The sequence below is a fragment of the Semicossyphus pulcher genome, unplaced genomic scaffold (genome assembly GCF_022749685.1).
Source record: "Semicossyphus pulcher isolate SPU_LCO1_2020_fin unplaced genomic scaffold, fSemPul1.0.p SCAF_8, whole genome shotgun sequence".
Taxonomy (NCBI): Eukaryota; Metazoa; Chordata; class Actinopteri; order Labriformes; family Labridae; genus Semicossyphus; species Semicossyphus pulcher.
Genome location: NW_027211759.1, coordinates 22674244 through 22691357, shown reverse-complemented (window position 1 = coordinate 22691357; position 17114 = coordinate 22674244). Strand labels below are relative to the sequence as shown.

At 40.2% G+C, this 17114-nt stretch overlaps 2 protein-coding genes across 2 annotated transcripts; one reads left to right on the top strand and one right to left on the bottom strand.

Moving 5' to 3' along the window:
- The first annotated feature begins 434 nt into the window (after nt 1-434).
- tmem170a (transmembrane protein 170A) lies at nt 435-6931 on the top strand. The gene is made up of 3 exons (XM_069686660.1): nt 435-583; nt 1748-1918; nt 2461-6931. The coding sequence occupies exons 1-3, from the start codon at nt 481-483 to the stop codon at nt 2589-2591; spliced, it is 405 nt and encodes a 134-aa protein (XP_069542761.1). The 5' UTR covers nt 435-480; the 3' UTR covers nt 2592-6931.
- Nucleotides 6932-8570: 1639 nt separating this feature from the next.
- On the bottom strand, nt 8571-16557 carry slc41a2a (solute carrier family 41 member 2a). The gene is made up of 11 exons (XM_069686113.1): nt 16492-16557; nt 13919-14344; nt 13424-13531; nt 11871-11942; nt 11633-11777; nt 11027-11173; nt 10751-10898; nt 10286-10365; nt 9071-9202; nt 8830-8978; nt 8571-8753 (listed from the first exon to the last, which is right to left on the bottom strand). Exons 1-11 carry the CDS (start codon nt 16555-16557, stop codon nt 8571-8573), a joined length of 1656 nt encoding a protein of 551 aa, XP_069542214.1.
- Nucleotides 16558-17114: the final 557 nt, after the last annotated feature.

The following is a 17114-nucleotide window of genomic DNA, read 5'->3' as shown; positions in this document are numbered from 1 at the left end:
TATTTTAGTAATTAGTTCCTACATTTTTTTTTTTTATCTATCTTTAACCATAACGTTCTTTTATTTTGACAGAAACCGTCTTCCATATACAGTATGTGTTAGGTGAAGTGTAGGTTGATCACATGGTTGAACATCGGTGGACTTTGCTTAACAATCAATCATTGTGTCAGTCATTGTTGAACTACAGTTCCAGTTACCATATTGCCCTTCTCTGAAACATAATGTGTTTTTGAAAAAGTAAATAAAACACTTAATACAAACATGGTAGACCATAGTTGACAGTGCGCTCTGCTGCCTGACAGACCCAGCTCAGGGTAAAGGGCATACATTTTGACGTCACAAGAAGTTGTGTTGACAGCTAGCCCAGCTAGCCTGATGCTAGTTGGTCTTGCGTCAAGGCAAATCCCTCACCGACTCTGATGGTTCTCCCCGTCTGTTGGCCATCTTTCATTCATGTAGTGTCTACTACTAGTGTGAGACATGCAGGACAGGTATAGCAAGATAGGCTTCATCCAGCAAATACTCGGTTTAAATTTAGTGCCGAGAAAAAATGGCAACGACACATCTCTCGGCGAATTCTCAGGTGGGCTAATGTTTGGTAGCTTGTTAGCTAGTCTGTGTATTACTGTTGAAACGTTTAGCTCAAATGCTATAAAGGTGGGGGTGAATAAAGTCGTGTATGCTTTGAACCAACGTGAAAAACGAAACATGCTTAATTCCCGTCAAAACATGTCTCTTAAACCGTTACATGAATTGGACGCCAGTTTATGCGTTAGCAATGTTCAGGTATTGTACACCCAGGGAGCTAACGCTACCTAGCTAACTTCCTGCTTCATCAACGGGTAATTGTGTAGTCTGACTTTTTACAAGCGATGTTTTACATATGTGTGGTATTAAAACGAATGATCTCAAACTAGGTTAAAAATAGGTTATTATTATTATTATTATTATTGTTATTTTTCATTATTATTATCATAATATTATCTGCATTGTTATTCGTTATTATACTGTATGTGTACATTAGGAAATTGTTTTGATGTACATTGTTTGTATTCGACCAATTGGAGACAAGTCAATTCAGAATTTGACTGCAAACACTTTTTTTAAAGCTTTTAATTTCTTTAGTTTTGAAATCCGTTTTAGTACAATCAGTGGAAACTTCACAGATTAGTATTTGGGTTATGTAAGATGCAGTGTGACACAACAGCACCAGCACTTTAACATATAATGTAACACAATAGCTGCTGTTGTAAAGCCTGCACGGTTTAGTACGTTTTGTCTAATGAAGGTATGGACAATGGCTTTTTTTTATACAGTCTATGGGTATGAGCCAACACGTTGACTTGTGGACTATTCTGCTGTTGTTCAACTGGGTTTTATTTAGGGATGCACAATATTATCGGCACATTATCGGTATCTGCAGATTATGCAGTGGGCCACTACAATAAGAGTAGGCATGATATCAATTCCACTACAGGGGAGACTTGATATTCTCTGCAAGTAGGTGGGAAAAAATCTGTCTAATATATCGCTATCGAATGGGCAAAAAGGGTTGGAAAATATCGGCAGAATAATCAATATCGTGCATCCCTAGCTTTCTTTTGCAGTGAGTTGTTCCTGCATTGCAATGTTGTGATATTCAGCATTTAAACCTGTATTCTGTTACTTATATACAATAGGATAAGTTGCACCAATGAAACTGTAAATGAAGTGATGTGTCGCTGTTTGGTTTCATGTGTTTGTGCAGAGATGTGGTACGGAGTATTTCTGTGGGCAGCGGTCTCCTCTCTGATCTTTCACCTGCCTGCAGCTCTGCTGTCCATCGCCACACTGCGACAGCACAAGATTGCCCGGTTCATGCCCATTGCCATCATCCTAATGGGTATCGTAGGACCAGTTTGTGGGGGAGTCCTTACCAGTAAGTCTTCATCATATATATATATGTGTACAAGTCCTTGAATATTGTGTGTCTGCCTATACCAAGGTCAGTCCAATACTTATCTAAATGACACAGTAAAATGAGAAAAGGTAGAAGTTATTTTATCCTGAAATAACTATTAGTGCATAAGATGACTATACTTAGTATAAATAAATAAAATAGATAATAAATGTAATGCTAGCTATTTAGAAACAAGGTCAAAGTGAACAGTAACGCTGTTTAATACTTTATTTTACACTTCTACAAACACTATGATTCAAGCATCAGATATTTAGGGGGGGAATAAAATAAGTGATGATATTGTATATATAGCATAAAGGAATATATGACTGTGGTAATTGCACAAGTGTCCCATATTTCTCTGAATTTCTTTGATTTCCCTCTGGCCACAGACGTTTACTTCTACAAATAATGTTAGGACTCAATTTCCCATGACCACATTGCAGGGGTAGGGCTGCTCAAACGTTTCTACGTCAGCACAATCCTGACAATACTTCTGTGTTGTCCTCGTGTTTCTTCAGGTGCAGCCATCGCAGGTGTGTACAAGGCAGCAGGGAAGAAGATGATGTCTCTGGAGGCTCTTGTTTTAGGTGTCGGACAGTCGTTTTGTGTCCTCATTATCTCCTTCCTCAGGGTACTCGCCACCCTTTAGCATCACGGAGGCCAGCCTGCCTGGCCCAGAGGCTGCCGGCTGAGTCTGACAGCAGTCGCACCTTCTCCTGAACGGGACCTGAGTTTGTCACGGAAACAAACCCTGGGACACATAAACCAGTCAGGCCCGGGACATGATGTCATTTCCTACTAACGGACCAGGACCAGAGTGGATTCTCTTCAGAGTGTAAAGTGTTGGTGTGTTAGCAGCACTAAGCCTTCTGACTTCATGATGTCCACTGCAGGACAGCACAATGCTGCGTTCACATCACTACACACAGTGTGAGCTGATTCTTTACAAACACGTCCTCAGTTTATTCCAAAGTGGAGAGAAATAATGATCGTTAGATAACTTCGTCTGATGTGAAGGCAGCGGGATGCTGTTCTCCCTCGGTGCAGGGGGTTACAGGTTAGCAGCCGGATGACACTAACCTTTCTCAGGGGCTCTGTGTGTGTTTATGTGTGTGTGCGAGTTTGTCAGTTTGACTTCATGCAATGACTGCAGAGAGACAGAACAACAGGAGGACGATGGTTTTATGCAAGAATCTGGCTGTTTCCCTCGGAGGCCTTAATTTCTATTTTCTAACTTCCAAAGTGGTTTTTATCTTCAGGACTGTCTCTTGCTGCTCCTTTTCTTCTTCCTCATCTTTTCTTTTGACTTCAGATGGGTTTTTAGTGCGACTGCCTTTGAGTTATTGTTAATTCCAAATTAGGTTGAAGCACCTAACACGCGTTTCCTTCAAGCTTTATTAGGACACAAGTGAGGAGGGTTTTGCAGAGTCAGATTGTTAGCGAATGTCTCCACAGTTATCTCACTCATCTGCTGTTTGTTTAGAAACAGATCAGAGGTTTAAACACGGGGCGTACATGTGCTCACATTACCGAACAAACCCCAACATGGGAACAGCTTTTGATCTTTTATCTCTATGAATGATAGTTTGTTTCACAGGTGTGTCATGTTGTGGCATTTGTACATATTCTAATTTATTTCCAGGTCTTTGTAGCTTTTTAATCTTTATGACCAAACATGAACTTATTGTTTTAATGGACTCATCAAACCCCCGCAGTCTTCATTGAGTGTTTTTGGTTGCTCCGGGAGATGTCAGGTGCTTTTGAATTGGTATCGTATGTGTGATTATATTAGTTTAAAAAAAAGGATGTGTTTGCAAGTGATTCAGTTTGATATTTCTGTATCAGCACCTGCTTAGTTATGATTTTATATGATACTATAATTAGCTGCTGATGCCATGATCAGAAATATACTACTGTGGTGATGTGTGGCAAAGTTCACCGCTCTGGGATTTTACTTTGGTTTTGATTTGTTAATTTATTTTTTTATCTTTGTATGATGAAAAGCTGCCTCTGTTTCTACACAAACATCAACAAATCTGGCATAAACATCACATGTTTTTATTTCATTCACTCCCATTTAATGTTATTTATTTAACTTTATATTAACAGATGTAGAGTAATTAACTTAAAGATATGATCTCAAAGTTCTCAGTTTCTTATTTGGCGGCACCTTTGGCGGCATCCAGACGTCCACGGTTTGCTCCGGTTGTAACTCTTGATTTTCCTCGCTGACGGTCACTTTTCTTGTGAGACTGTTTGCCTTCATCTGAACCACTGCTGGCTGATGGAAAACGCGTCACTAACTGGACGTCGCTTGTGATTTTTTCAGTTTCACCAGACACCCAGTCCATAATAATACTATATACTGCAGATGCAAAGGCTTTCATCGGTTGGCCATAGGCTCAATCACCATTGTGTTACCTCATTGAGCGATAGGTAGTGACTTAACAGACATTTTTTTAAGTGAAAATCTTTGAGATTATATCTTTAAGTTTTAGAATTTGATGTGCCCATATCAGCATAATATCCAATTAAATATTTAAGGTTGACACAAAGTCCCTCTAACAGACCCTTTTTGGGGTCTATTTTTTTTTTTTTTTTTACATATTTTGGGGTACAAAACATGTTTGAATTTCTCCAGTAGAGTGCTTCAGCCTGCAGCAGTGACATAGGCTTTAATGGCTGCAACATAATCCTTGAGGGCAAATGTGCCTGATCAAAGTACGTCCACTTAGTGTTTTGACACTGACAGGCTCAGATTGTTATTCGTTGTGTCTGGCAGTGATACAGAAAGGATTCCTACAGAGAAAGACCTTTTTTTTAAAGAGTGAAGAACAGCCGTTGCATCGCTCTCTCCATTAGAAGCCATTGACAAAGCTGGTAATTTCACATCACAGAATACAGGAGTTGCTGGTTTACTGCTGCTAGGATCAGTTAGTTTGTATTTTTTGTCTGACTTTGTTGTTTTTAAGGTTGAGCTGTGATCCAACACGATATTTGTGTAACATACAATAACACAAAAAACTAACTGATTGGGGAAACAGTAAAGCAGCATCTGTCGTATTCTGCAAAGTAAAATTGACGCACATTTCGTCACTGCCAGCTGAAACAATCCTCTGGAGCAATCTCAAATTGTTTGTACCTGTTAGACAAATTATGAAAAAACAATAGGGCCAAGGTTTAAGAATAGCAGTTCCCCTTTAAGGCCAACACCATTTAAATCAAACTTTTGCTCGTTTTAGGAAATATTTTAAAGGTTTCTTTCTTGAAGGTTTTTGGTGCAGATCGTTTTGCACGTCACATTCCAGCTGGAAATATTGTAATTATAAAATCAGACACTTTCACTCCTTCCCATCACACTGACATCTCCACCTGCAGCTTTACTTTCATTCCAGCGTCTATCATTAAAACCAGTTTCCTGGAGGCTGGTGGGCCAGTTTTTATCTTGTAAGATTCACAAACACACTGAACAAAGTGATTTTCTCCTCATCCCTCAAGGAATTTCTTTAACCCTCCAAACCAAAGATGGCTTAAAATCCTTCATGTGTTCTTCACGAGCTACACGTGGAGGAAGTGTCTCAAAAGTGCGTGTAAATATGCAACAAATCAAATTGATGCTAGAATGTAGAATTTGGGGCTTAAGTTAAGATCTGGTAATCAAATATATAAAACCAGGGAGTGATGATCAGACGATACTGAGGAGACTTTGACCCGGACGTGCACAGATTGTAAAGAAAGTGTACAGAAGTTCAGCACACACTTTAACTGTGGAGCCTCCAAATGAGATCCCCACCACACCAAACATCAACGACATCAAATTAATGTTAGCGTTCTCCTGATTAATTATTTTTGTTGTCTGATATGGATTTCTATTCTCTCTGAGTGGAGATAAATGAACGTAAACATACTTGTTCCCACAAAGACTTGACAGCACCTGACTGAAATGCAGTCTGGCTGATGCAGAAACAAATGAGCCTTGTTTGGATGAACTGTCGTCGAGCCCTCAGCCTTGCTTTTATGCTGTACGATTTGGAGAATGTTTATTTTTTTATGGTTGTGTAATTTATCTCTTCGAGCACGTGTGTGTGCTCTCTGGTTCTGTTACAGCAGCACTTATCTAACACCTTGACAGTGACTTCAGTTCGTATTTATCTGTACATTATTTTTTTAATGTTGTAGTTGTCTCTAATTGGCAGCTTCGTTAGCTAGTGTGCTAATTGGGAGTTAAAGGCACTTTGCATGGACTTTTGTTTTGTTGAACGTTGTTTGTTTACCTTTGCCCTGTTAAAAAGTAAACATGTATTTCCCATATTCTACCCTTTAATTAAAAGGAAAAGGTCAGAGGTCAAAGCAAACAGTCTAATGTGAACAGTTAGATACCGCAATACTACACTAATTTGCCAGCGCTGGGTTGCACCAGCTATGCCAAACATAGCCTACTTTGAATATAAAGTCTATATAGAGATGGGAGTTCAATCAATACTTACATTTGACGGACGGCACCAGCTGAAATAGAGTTTTGAGAAGTGCTAAGTTCCAAACTTTCTAAAGCACGTGTTTTTAATTAAGACATGGTAGAGAATAAATGACATAGTAATTCTAACATTTACTTTCTGTCATAGATTTGATTTTACAAGCCAATTTTTCTTTGTTATTTTGTGCTTTTTGTCCTTCACTGCAATTTAACATTTCAATTCATTTTCTTATAATGGTAGAAATCGACTTCCGTACATGCCGGTACAAACAGCAAACAGAAACAAGCCTTCTGATTTCATGACAGATTAATTAATGCTTGTTTTCGCAAAATGAAATGTCAGAATGAGCTGAAAAAGGTGGAGGTGGCGCTGAGTGTCTGCTGTAACAGAACCATTTGTCTCACATGCTTTGGTCCACCATCGTGGACTGATTTTGTTCCATTATTACCTGATTCAAAAGGTTTTAAAAGTTGATTTTATCAGAGTAAATTAAGTGCCAATGGTTAATATTTTCATGGAATAAAAATGTTTCAACTATAATGCCGTGTATCTTCATGTTTTTTATTGTCCTTTGGTGGGGACCAGTGGAAGCTGCAACAACACAAACAGCTTTTAAACGCATCATCCTGTTTTTAAGACTTCCACTTGCATAAGAGGTTTCACTTCCTATGACACAATATAATTTATATACAATAATTTGACACTAGATAAAGAGCTGCTCTATAGAAAGGATGGATGTGCATATCTATACCTCTATCCTTACTGACAGGTTCAATCAAAGGTAGCCAGCCCTATAGCAGACCCTTCTTTAACACCTAGCTTGCTCTTAATGGGAACAGAACTTACAAAATGAACATCATGCTGTATTGAGGACTTTGAAGTTGTAACTCAGACTATAAACTTATTAGAAAAATGTTTACTAGGGTAATAAAATGAGTATCAAGCTGTCTCCTTTTCTCATAGATTATAAAATGTCTTCTTTCAGCCGTTGGAGTCGCCTCCTGCTGGCCCTTAGGAGGATTGCAGGGTTAAGAGATTCTGCATTGGCTTCTCTTTTGAAACAAAGAGGTGGAATCTCTTTCTCCCCCATTGTCCTCTATGGGGCCTATTCTGGTTGAAAATAAAACAAAAGAATGGATATAATATTCTAACAATGTAATGAGGACTTATTGGGCAAATGATCAGGGGTATCATTATTAACAGTAAGCAGAAAATGGGGTCTAAAAGATGCTAACGGCACTTCCTGCGCATATGTTGTGTCCTATATACAAACTTGTACTCCACATGTGCAGACAGATTTTCTTTACATCCGATACAAAATACACAGAGATACACAACATACCTTTTTTTTTATTAGATTCACAATATTAACAAAAATAGCATTTTCAGTTTGGGACGTGAATTTTTTCTTTCATGTCCTGCGGCTCAGTGTCCTCAAAGCTGTTAAAAATGACTGATGTAATGATTGAATAGTGAGAGAACTTTTGTCCTACAAACAAAAGTTGTGCTGCAGTTAAGTGCACTTTACAGAAACAAAAACAGAAAGAGCAAAGAGTGTTTTAAAGAACATCTATGTATTAGCACCGATGTACCATTTATCAGGGAGTGAGAAGGCTGGGTGATTTAGTGAGGCAGAAGCAGAAAAAAGCCTGCATCTGGTAAAGCTGCTTTTCCACTGCAGGCACTTCCCCCGTGGACTGGGGACCTCAGGAGGCACTGAGTGCATTCCCACCAGGGACCAGGGTCCAACTGAAGTTCCAGGTGCTTTTACACCTGAAAGATCCCTGCTAGAGGGGAGGAACTTTCTCAAAGTACAGGGACTTAAGTTTGGGACTTGCAGTGCTGATCATTTCTGATTGAGTACTCGCAGCATTTAGAGGACTCTTCACACGTCAGCAAACTCACTTGCCCAATCTTCATGGGTATTTAGACTGTGGTCAAAATGCAGACGACAATGGGCTGGAGGAACCTTTTTATTCCTCTGATAAGAATCCTGACTTCTTGTGGTGGAAAAGCAGCCTTAGATGGTAAATGTTGGCAAATATGAAACAAAACAAGAGTAAATGGATGCAACATCAAGTTTCTTTGTCCATGTACTTCTCATTTCAACACTGTAAGCTGCTTAGTTTTATTTGTTCCTCCTTCAACCTGCTTTAAACCTGCACACTGCCTGAGTCACCCACACACCACAGCATGAGGAAGGACAGAGCGAGGAGAGCTGTCCCCAGCAGGTCTCCGAGCGCTGTGAGGTAGGGTATCGAGTAACTGTCCGGGTCTTTCCCCCTCCGCCACAGTAAGTGGACCATGCAGTCGGCTATACACAGCAGGGAGGAGACCTGAGAGACACACAGGAGTGATATTGTAAAACAGTGATGAAGTGTAGTAAGAAAATATCCCACACGTGCGACTCACCTGGATCAGAGAAGCAGACAGGAAGGCCACAGTGAAGAGAGGACTGGGCAGAGTGTGGCCTCCTTTCATCAGGTGGATAGTGTGGATGAAGACCAGCTGACCAGGGAGGACGAGGAGAAGCAGAACTTGAGCAGATCGATGGTTCGCTCCTGCATGATGAAAATCAACAGATAATTGTGTGTGTGTTTGGAGGAGGGGTAACAAGCCACTTTTATTGAAACATTTTAACTCTGATCTTTACCTGTACCAAAGAAAGTGCGACACGGGTTGTAGCAGCCCTGACGGTCTTCAGGAACCTCTCGGGATGGGAAGTTCAAATGCAGACTGGTGGAAATACGACTGGACTGTATGGAGACGAGGTTTCCTCCTATCCCTGAACAGAAAGAAGAGACGAAGGACGAGTTAACAGCGGGGGTATATGTGCATGTTTTATGTTCATTTTCCTTCTGTCTGGAGTCGTCTAAACAAGGAAGATAATCTAAATCTAAATAAATATGTCACCATCTGTTTGGTTACACCAAAGTGATTTCCAAGAGTAGCCTAATACTGGGCACTCAGCACTTTAAAAAAAAAAATAAGCTACACAAATCCTGCAGCTTTGTGGGATTTCTAAAGTAAGAAAGTAAACAGTCCTAAATAAGCTCAGTAATAAAGAGGAATATTCTAATGATGGGCGTTCCCAACCTGTTTAAGTCTGAACTGAACTTCTACTCGATTGTTGACCTGCGATATCTTTAATTTCCCGCACATGCTTCTTCCTTCTGTAAATCCGCCGCCAACATTACCTACATAGCAACTCTGCTGCCAAAAGTCAGGTCAGAGATTGACTTGTTTTATGCTAGCAGCAGCTAATGTAGCTTTGAGATGCTAGCAGAGAAAGATGGCGAGAGGTCTGGTAAGTTCACTTAGTTCTGACTCCACACCCCAGCTCAGTATTGCAGGGCCCTAAATGGTAACTACATTTTTTATGTCAATTTTAATTCACACATGCTAGACAAATAGCTAAATACTTCGAGATATGATGTAGCTTAAAGGGGGGGTATTGTGCTATTATTTCACTCTGTGAGTAGCTGAGCAATAATTTACAGTTTCTCACACTGGTGCTCTGTGCAGACCCTCATACAGCCTCTTCCCCTTTAAGAAACCCCGCCCCTACAAGCCAACTTTATTCTGATTGGCCAGCTCTCCGAAGCCTGCTGACAAAGTGCAGCGTGTAGAAAAAACTGTGTGAAACCTGGCATTCACAAGCAGCCTGCAGACTGAGCTGAGAAGCCTGGGGATTACTCCAACATTTACCTACAAATTTGAAACTTCACCCAAGTTTAGTCTGGACATCCAACATTGTAACATTACATTTATGTCTTAAAATGTGAAACAGCATAATAGCCCCTCTTTAAGGTTTCAGTTCTCAACAAAAAGCAGCCCATAAATGTAATTTTAAAAATGGACAACTTACCGTTTATGACAGGAGCAAAAACAATGATTCCTGCCAGGTTTGGATCAGACACAGTCATGTCCAGAATAAGGCCTCCAATACTGAAAGGAATAATTGTGGTGCTGCAGTTACAGAGTAATGTCTAAGAAGCTCAAATGAAAGTTTTCCCGTTTTTTTACTTTCAGGTATTGAAAAAACCTTTAATTAAAGGTGACAGGTGGATGGTTTAGGGAATAGTTCCAATTGATTACATTAGGGACCTGCAGTCAGCATTTGTTGCTTGGGTCTGCACTCGGTGGGAGTAAGCATACTAGCCATCAATTATTACTTAATTACAACATTTATTGTTGGCTTAATAAATATCCAGTAACAATTACTATTTTGCATGTTGTTTGCCTCATTATATTAGCTGATGTAAGTGTTTTGCTAATAGTAAGCCAGCTATTATACATCTGAGAGATTATGAGAAGTCAGTGAGGTGAGTACCTGCTGATGACCATGGCTGTGATGATCGGTTCCCAGCCTGTGCGGAGTAGGATGAGACTGGCTGAGTGTTTGGAGGCGATGATCACCCAAACAGGAATCAGGCACAGAAGTAACAGATCCACCAGGTACAACACGTACACATACATTTCTGTCAGGAGAGAAGTGTAAGTTCCAGGGTCACAAAAGTAAGACTTACATGACCCTTGACCCTTAAAAGAACCATTTCTTTGTTGTGGTGTGTGTTCTAGTTTAAATCCTGTCCTCATCTGACTTTACCTATGAAAGAGTAGAACCACTGACTGAAGCAGGCCAGCAGGGCGAGAGTGATGAGGTCTCCAAAGCTGGCGGCCATGGGTGTGGCCACGTTGTCAGGGTTGATTCCCAACCACTTAGAGCCAAAAATCACTCCAACCATAATAATACCTAGAGAGGGTGAAAGACATGGTAAAGCACTAATAAATTATCTTAAGTAACAAAAACGTAAAAAAAACAAACAAAAAGGCCCGCTCCAGAGCAACGGTTTGGTTTGTCCATTCTGGGCTACTGTACAAACCTGGTTGTGCAACATAGCAGGCTCTGTTGAAGAGGACCTGCTCCCTCTGTAGATATTAAGTGCGAATTCTTAATATACTTAATAATAATATGTTTAATAATACACAGAATATTTTAAATAATATTTAATAATAAATTACATTTCTGCCAATAAATCATTATGCCATTAATGAAGATTCCTGGGAGTCATGAGCAAAGCAAAGAGGGAGAAATATGATCGTCAAACTTTATAACAGGTGTCATGGTTGTTTGTGTGATGAACCTGTCTTATCTTTCTAAACTCAAGGAAATGTGAGGACAGTGGTTCAGTGTGACGGCAGGTTGAGTTACCTTGCAGCAGTGAAGCCATGAAGGCCGTAGAAACACTGGTTGAACACAGGAGCATGATGTGATTAAAGGGCATCTTTCCTTCTGCCATCCAGCCCAACACAGTCGCCATCAGAGAGGCCAACAGGCCGAGCACGGTGGCCTGTAGCTGGGGAAGTAAGACAGAGTCATAAGTCTTGGTAGTTTGCAGATAAGATTGTAAAAGATGAAATCCTGATTATAAGCAACAAAGCTGCTTTACCTGCTTGAGCGCCAGGTTCCCAACTATCAACATCCACTTCTCTCTGGCAGGTCCCATTTTTCCTGCGTTCACCTGAAAACATCAGACACATGTAAATCATTATCGTCATTAAACATAATTTTATCGTCCGTGCTTTTATGCTTTATGTATTTTATTAGATTGGATTGGATTGGATGAGACATTTTACATCTACATGTCTGATATGAATCTGATACAACTCAGAATTCTACATGAGCATAGAGTTTGTCACAACACCAGCTCACACAACAAATAAGCTTTATTTAATTGAGGAATTTTTCACTTTGATATTTTAACTAAAATGAGAGCTCTTTACAATGGTGCCAAAGAATTTGCTTTACACCTCCTGTTAAATAAAGCTTAACAAGACAATATAAACCATTTCTTAAGACTGTGTCGGCGACAATCGTCTGGGTCAGAATCGAAGAAGGCAGAAGACCAACTGAAAATTCTTTATTTCAACTTCATTACAAAATGCTTTGATATTGATTACATAGTTAGCAGTTAGCATACGATGTGTACAGGTGCTTGGAATGCAATGTTAAAAGATAGCTCTGTTGCCTGTAGTGACACTCACGTCTGCAGCAGTTAATAATCACTCTTGGAAGATGCTCAAGCTGGGTGTAAATAGAAAAATAGCTGATAACTGAAATAAAATATATTTCTGTGATGTTTGCAGACGTAATGCACAATTTACCTCTTAAACATCGAGCTTAACCATGTTCAATTCAAACCTGATATCACAAAGGCTTTAAAGAGCAGGCGCATATATATATATATATATATATACAGAGGCTATGAGGCCAAGACACAGCGGCCGCAGGCTCGACTTCCGCCCTTGGCCCTTTGCGGAATTTCATTACCCACTCTCTCCTCCAATTATTTCCTGTCTCACTTCAGTTGTCCTATCTAATAAAGGCAAAATTAACAAAAAATAATCTTTAAGAATAAAAACTTACTTTTATGTACATACAGCATAATTGAAATAGTTGGAAACTAATGTGGATTCTCAAAATAACTACCTGTGTCTATTTTCATAGCATTGAAGAAACCATTCAGTGCAACACTGTGGCTCATTGATCATTATTATTAACAATAAAAGTCTATGACTGAGAAAGTCTCAGCATGATAATGAAGATAATATTTAATCATTATCTGCCCCTCTTTTCTAACCAAACAGTATTGTAAATGATCTGAGTTGTTGGACTATTGTCAGCATCAGTAGGATATTACGCTGCAGGTCGTCAGCTGCTGCTGTGTTCACAGCTCTGTGAGGAGTTTCACACAAGGACAGTCTGTGATGCAAGACGGCAAGAATATAATTCTGAGAAAGAGGTTGTGTTTACCCTGCCGTCAGTGCATTTTATTAAGAGTTATTTTATCCTGTGTGATGTTGCACCTTTGGTATTTTTTAGTTCTTTAACTTTATAAAGATGACTGACAAGCTGTCACTTTTAGTAACATCACTTTATGGTCTCTCTCTCTCTCTGCTTGTGTGTTTGTGTAGGTGTTGTGTGTGTTAATAACATGCTCACAGCAGTCGAGAGTCTGGAGGCCAGCGTCATTTCCAGGTTCCCCTTCATGCCTAACACTGCAGGGACCAGGATGAAGAGCTCTGTGACGTCCTGGAACACGTCCCAGTTCTGCCATGAAAACACACAGTACAAAATACAGTCGCACACTTAATGTAAAAAGCTATTTTTTTTAGCCAAGGTGGTGTTCATTTAAAACCAAACATCAACTCTGACATTTTAATTAGTTTTTGTTGATCTGAGTACAGCAGCAGCCCGTCCTGCACCCACAAAATGCCACACCTCCTTTTCCTCTGTCTGCTAAACATCCCAAAAACCTCCTAACGTCCTTCTTAACTCCTTTCTTCCCTTTGCAACTGTTTTGACTGTCTTCACATTGTCAAATGAGAATCTATTGTATTATTCAATCTCTTCGAATTAGCTTCCAGTCATTTGGAAAGACAAGAAACAATAGGGACTACTTTTTAGTCCTCCTTGGCCTTTCTTTAGTCTCCTCACCTGAACGATATCCAGCAGCATCCCGGCAGAGACCGTCCCGAGGCCGGACAGCAGAAAAGGTACCAGGATCTGCAGCACCATGGAGCAGACCGTCTCTGCAGGTGCACCGGCGCCTCGTGCATCACCTGATCTGGTGGATGCACTGAGCCTCGACCTGCCATAGAGTTTATCCGGCAGCAGATAGTCCGTCTCTGTGAACTCTTGAGGCTGGAGATGTGGACTGGCGTTGACTGGTGAGATGTTTCCATTAAAGCTGAGATGTTGTGGAGCTCCAGGGTGTTGAGACAAGGGTGCGTTGGATCCGTACTGCTGTCTGGTACCTCTGCCGGCAGGTCCACTCTGGGAAAGATGCTCATCCTGTGAGCCCGGGACCATCATGGTGCAGAGTTGGGATTTGGCAGGAGGAAATTCCTGCTTCTCCGGAATCTAGAGACACACAAACAAACAGTTGTGAGTTTGACAGAGTGTGTTGCTTTTACAAAACAACCCAGAAAGTGTCCTTGTAAAGCACCAACACACCAAGAATGTCCCAACTTAGAGGTTGTTTCCTGTTTTCCTGTGACATTAAAGGCATCATCATCTGCATATGACAATCCCAGCTCAGCATTTAATCATAAAGTCTTGTTCCAAGCTAGCAAGTACTGAGATATTATATGTCTTATTTATACTTCCATGAGAAATCAAGTGTGCGTCTGTTCCACACGGCTGCCTCATGGTCATCTGATGCTGCAGATTGCTGCATTATCATTCTTCATGCCTGATTCCCATCAGCAAAACACTGTGGCTGCGTTGTCCGACCGGGACAATGATGTTCATTTAAAATTCCTGAGAGATGACCAGGTACTAAACTGAGGTCAGTGAGCTGCAAGTGAGGATTTGTACAAAATGTAGAACTTCAAATCAACACTTTTCACCTGTATATACATACACGGAAGAATGGTCACTTCACTATTTATATCACCAAAACAAATTCCTTATATGTGTAAACCTACTTGGCAATTAACCCTGATTCTGGCTCTGATCTGACCCTAAGTTCTTATGTTTAATAATAATAAAGAGTTTTCATATCTAATCATCAAACCCTAAAAATGTACAGAAAAGTTAAAGAATCACATTGATTATTTAAAAAAATATTTAAATCCTTAAAGGCAAAAAAGTTTAACTTTATTTAGTCCTGCTCTGCTGAAAGTTGCACAGTAAGCTAGTGCAGTATCTGGGGAAAGAAAAAGGAGTCAAAGGAGTACGAATAAGAACAGAGAAAGTTTAATAAAGTCTAAGTAAGTTTGCAATGCTTAGTTTCTTTGTTGTGTCTCTGGACCTCCAGCATCTCTGTTTACACAGATACTGCTACAACCAATGGCATTATGTTTATACATAAAGATGAATATGTAATTACATAGTTTGAGCAAAATGTCTTAGTCTGGTCTGTGGTGAGGAAAGTAAATAAAAGTGCCTTACCCTTAAAATGAAACCATCAGAGAAGTGTTGGCTTCTTTCCTCACACTCCTGCTGACCGTGACTCTTCCTCGTGGCTTCTGTCGTCCTCTGAATGGTGCGCTGAGTCTCCAGTGTGACATTACCTAACCCCACAACACACACACACACACACACACACACACACACACACACACACACACTAACACACACATCTGTCATCCCCTCTATCATGCCCACTGCATGCATATTCATACACAGAGACAGCCTCTGTGTAGCCTGTAAAGGACAGACAGCAGGATACACTCACATATTTGTCAGGTCTTTGTCAACAGCAGTGGACAGCGGCTCAGTCGCTGTGTGAGAGTCTAATTGTTTTGTTCCTTTGTGCTTTAGGCCGAGAGCCAGCTCCAGCCCGCAGGATGTTTTTTGCTGTCTAATTTTCACAATTATTTTTTGTTAGCCTATACCTCGGGCCATCACAAGGCCATCACTCTGAACTCTGAGCCGTTTGTTTCAAATACCCTTTGTGTGAAAGATGCTTTTGGCTATGGCTGTGATGATGCACACATATGAAGGTACTGCAATTGCATAAATAGTCTTGCAGGTATGAAATTTGGCAGGGAGCATCCTGAAACTTATGGGGAAGTAACTAAATAAGATTTAGGGGCTTGCTGTAATTGTATTTGAAAGTTCATAAGCTTCAAATCAGAAAGAACAGAATTGTTAGTTACCGACCTTCAAAACGCCTGGATCTTTGGCTGTTAAACAGCTGTAACAGTTTTTAATGGTCATTTTCATATTATGACATTAACCGCAGAATTTATAGGCTGAAACTGGCTGCAACACTTTTCCTGATATGAGCAGGCTGTAACTTTTGATACCACACGCTTTCAAGATGAGGCGTTTCCATTTCAAATATCACGCTTTAACTAAAAACATCAGGGCAGCAATGTTAATTAATATGAGCTATTATTCAAAATGTTTAAACAAACTGCACTCATCCAGAGAGAGAGAGAGAGAGAGAGAGAGAGAGAGAGAGATAGCGTGCACATGCATATGGACAGCGCGGATGTGATGCAAAAACTGGTTCCTGAGGAGTCCAGGTGCTGAAGCATTAAGTGGAGGGATGTGCTTACTGCATCTTCAGCAGAAATGTTGGCTCTGTGGGCGAACTGCATGGGGTCCAGGAGTCGTTTGGTCATGGCTTCAAGGTTTTACAGCATTAGGTGTTCAAATGACTCCATTTCTACAGAGATCAGGAAGCTACGTGGGAATGATGTTATGGGGCCAGGGATTGTGGTGGAGGTTTAGAAACAGGGTAACACATGGCATGTCAGAATGTGGCTCAGACAATCTGGTAAGGACATGTGCTTCAATGTGGATGGAGAGGTGGATGTTTCTTGAAAAGCTGGCGTGTTAGTATTTACGCTGAAGTTTATCTAGATTGTTAGACAATCAATGCACGTTGGCAAGAAATATTCCTTGAAATGACACACACACGATCTGGAACTGTTTCACTGCATGGACAAAGGGGAGGCACCTTTGAACCCAATGTGCAATGATTTTACTGATGGGAAATAAGGGTAAAAATCTTTATCCTCTTATGCTCTATTGTCTGTACATTGTACAATTTTTAATTTGATACTGTAAGCTTTTTGTACTCACCAATATCCTGCACATCTGTACAGTTTTTAATTACACCTGTTGTACATATTTTGTGTTATACATAGTCCTATAGTTTTTAAAAAATATTTTTTGT

What these genes read in the sequence shown, in the direction of transcription:
- slc41a2a (XM_069686113.1), bottom strand. Translation starts at nt 16,557, where the DNA reads ATGACCAAACGACTCCTGGACCCCATGCAGTTCGCCCACAGAGCCAAC. An exon ending in CATGGCTTCACTGCTGCAAG is followed by an intron (nt 11,174 to 11,632) that starts GTAACTCAACCT and finishes CACCCTCTCTAG; the next exon opens with GTATTATTATGGTTGGAGTG. An exon ending in TTTTGCTCCTGTCATAAACG is followed by an intron (nt 9,203 to 10,285) that starts GTAAGTTGTCCA and finishes CTTTCTGTTCAG; the next exon opens with GGATAGGAGGAAACCTCGTC.
- tmem170a (XM_069686660.1), top strand. Translation starts at nt 481, where the DNA reads ATGCAGGACAGGTATAGCAAGATAGGCTTCATCCAGCAAATACTCGGT. An exon ending in ATCTCTCGGCGAATTCTCAG is followed by an intron (nt 584 to 1,747) that starts GTGGGCTAATGT and finishes GTGTTTGTGCAG; the next exon opens with AGATGTGGTACGGAGTATTT. An exon ending in TTGTGGGGGAGTCCTTACCA is followed by an intron (nt 1,919 to 2,460) that starts GTAAGTCTTCAT and finishes GTGTTTCTTCAG; the next exon opens with GTGCAGCCATCGCAGGTGTG.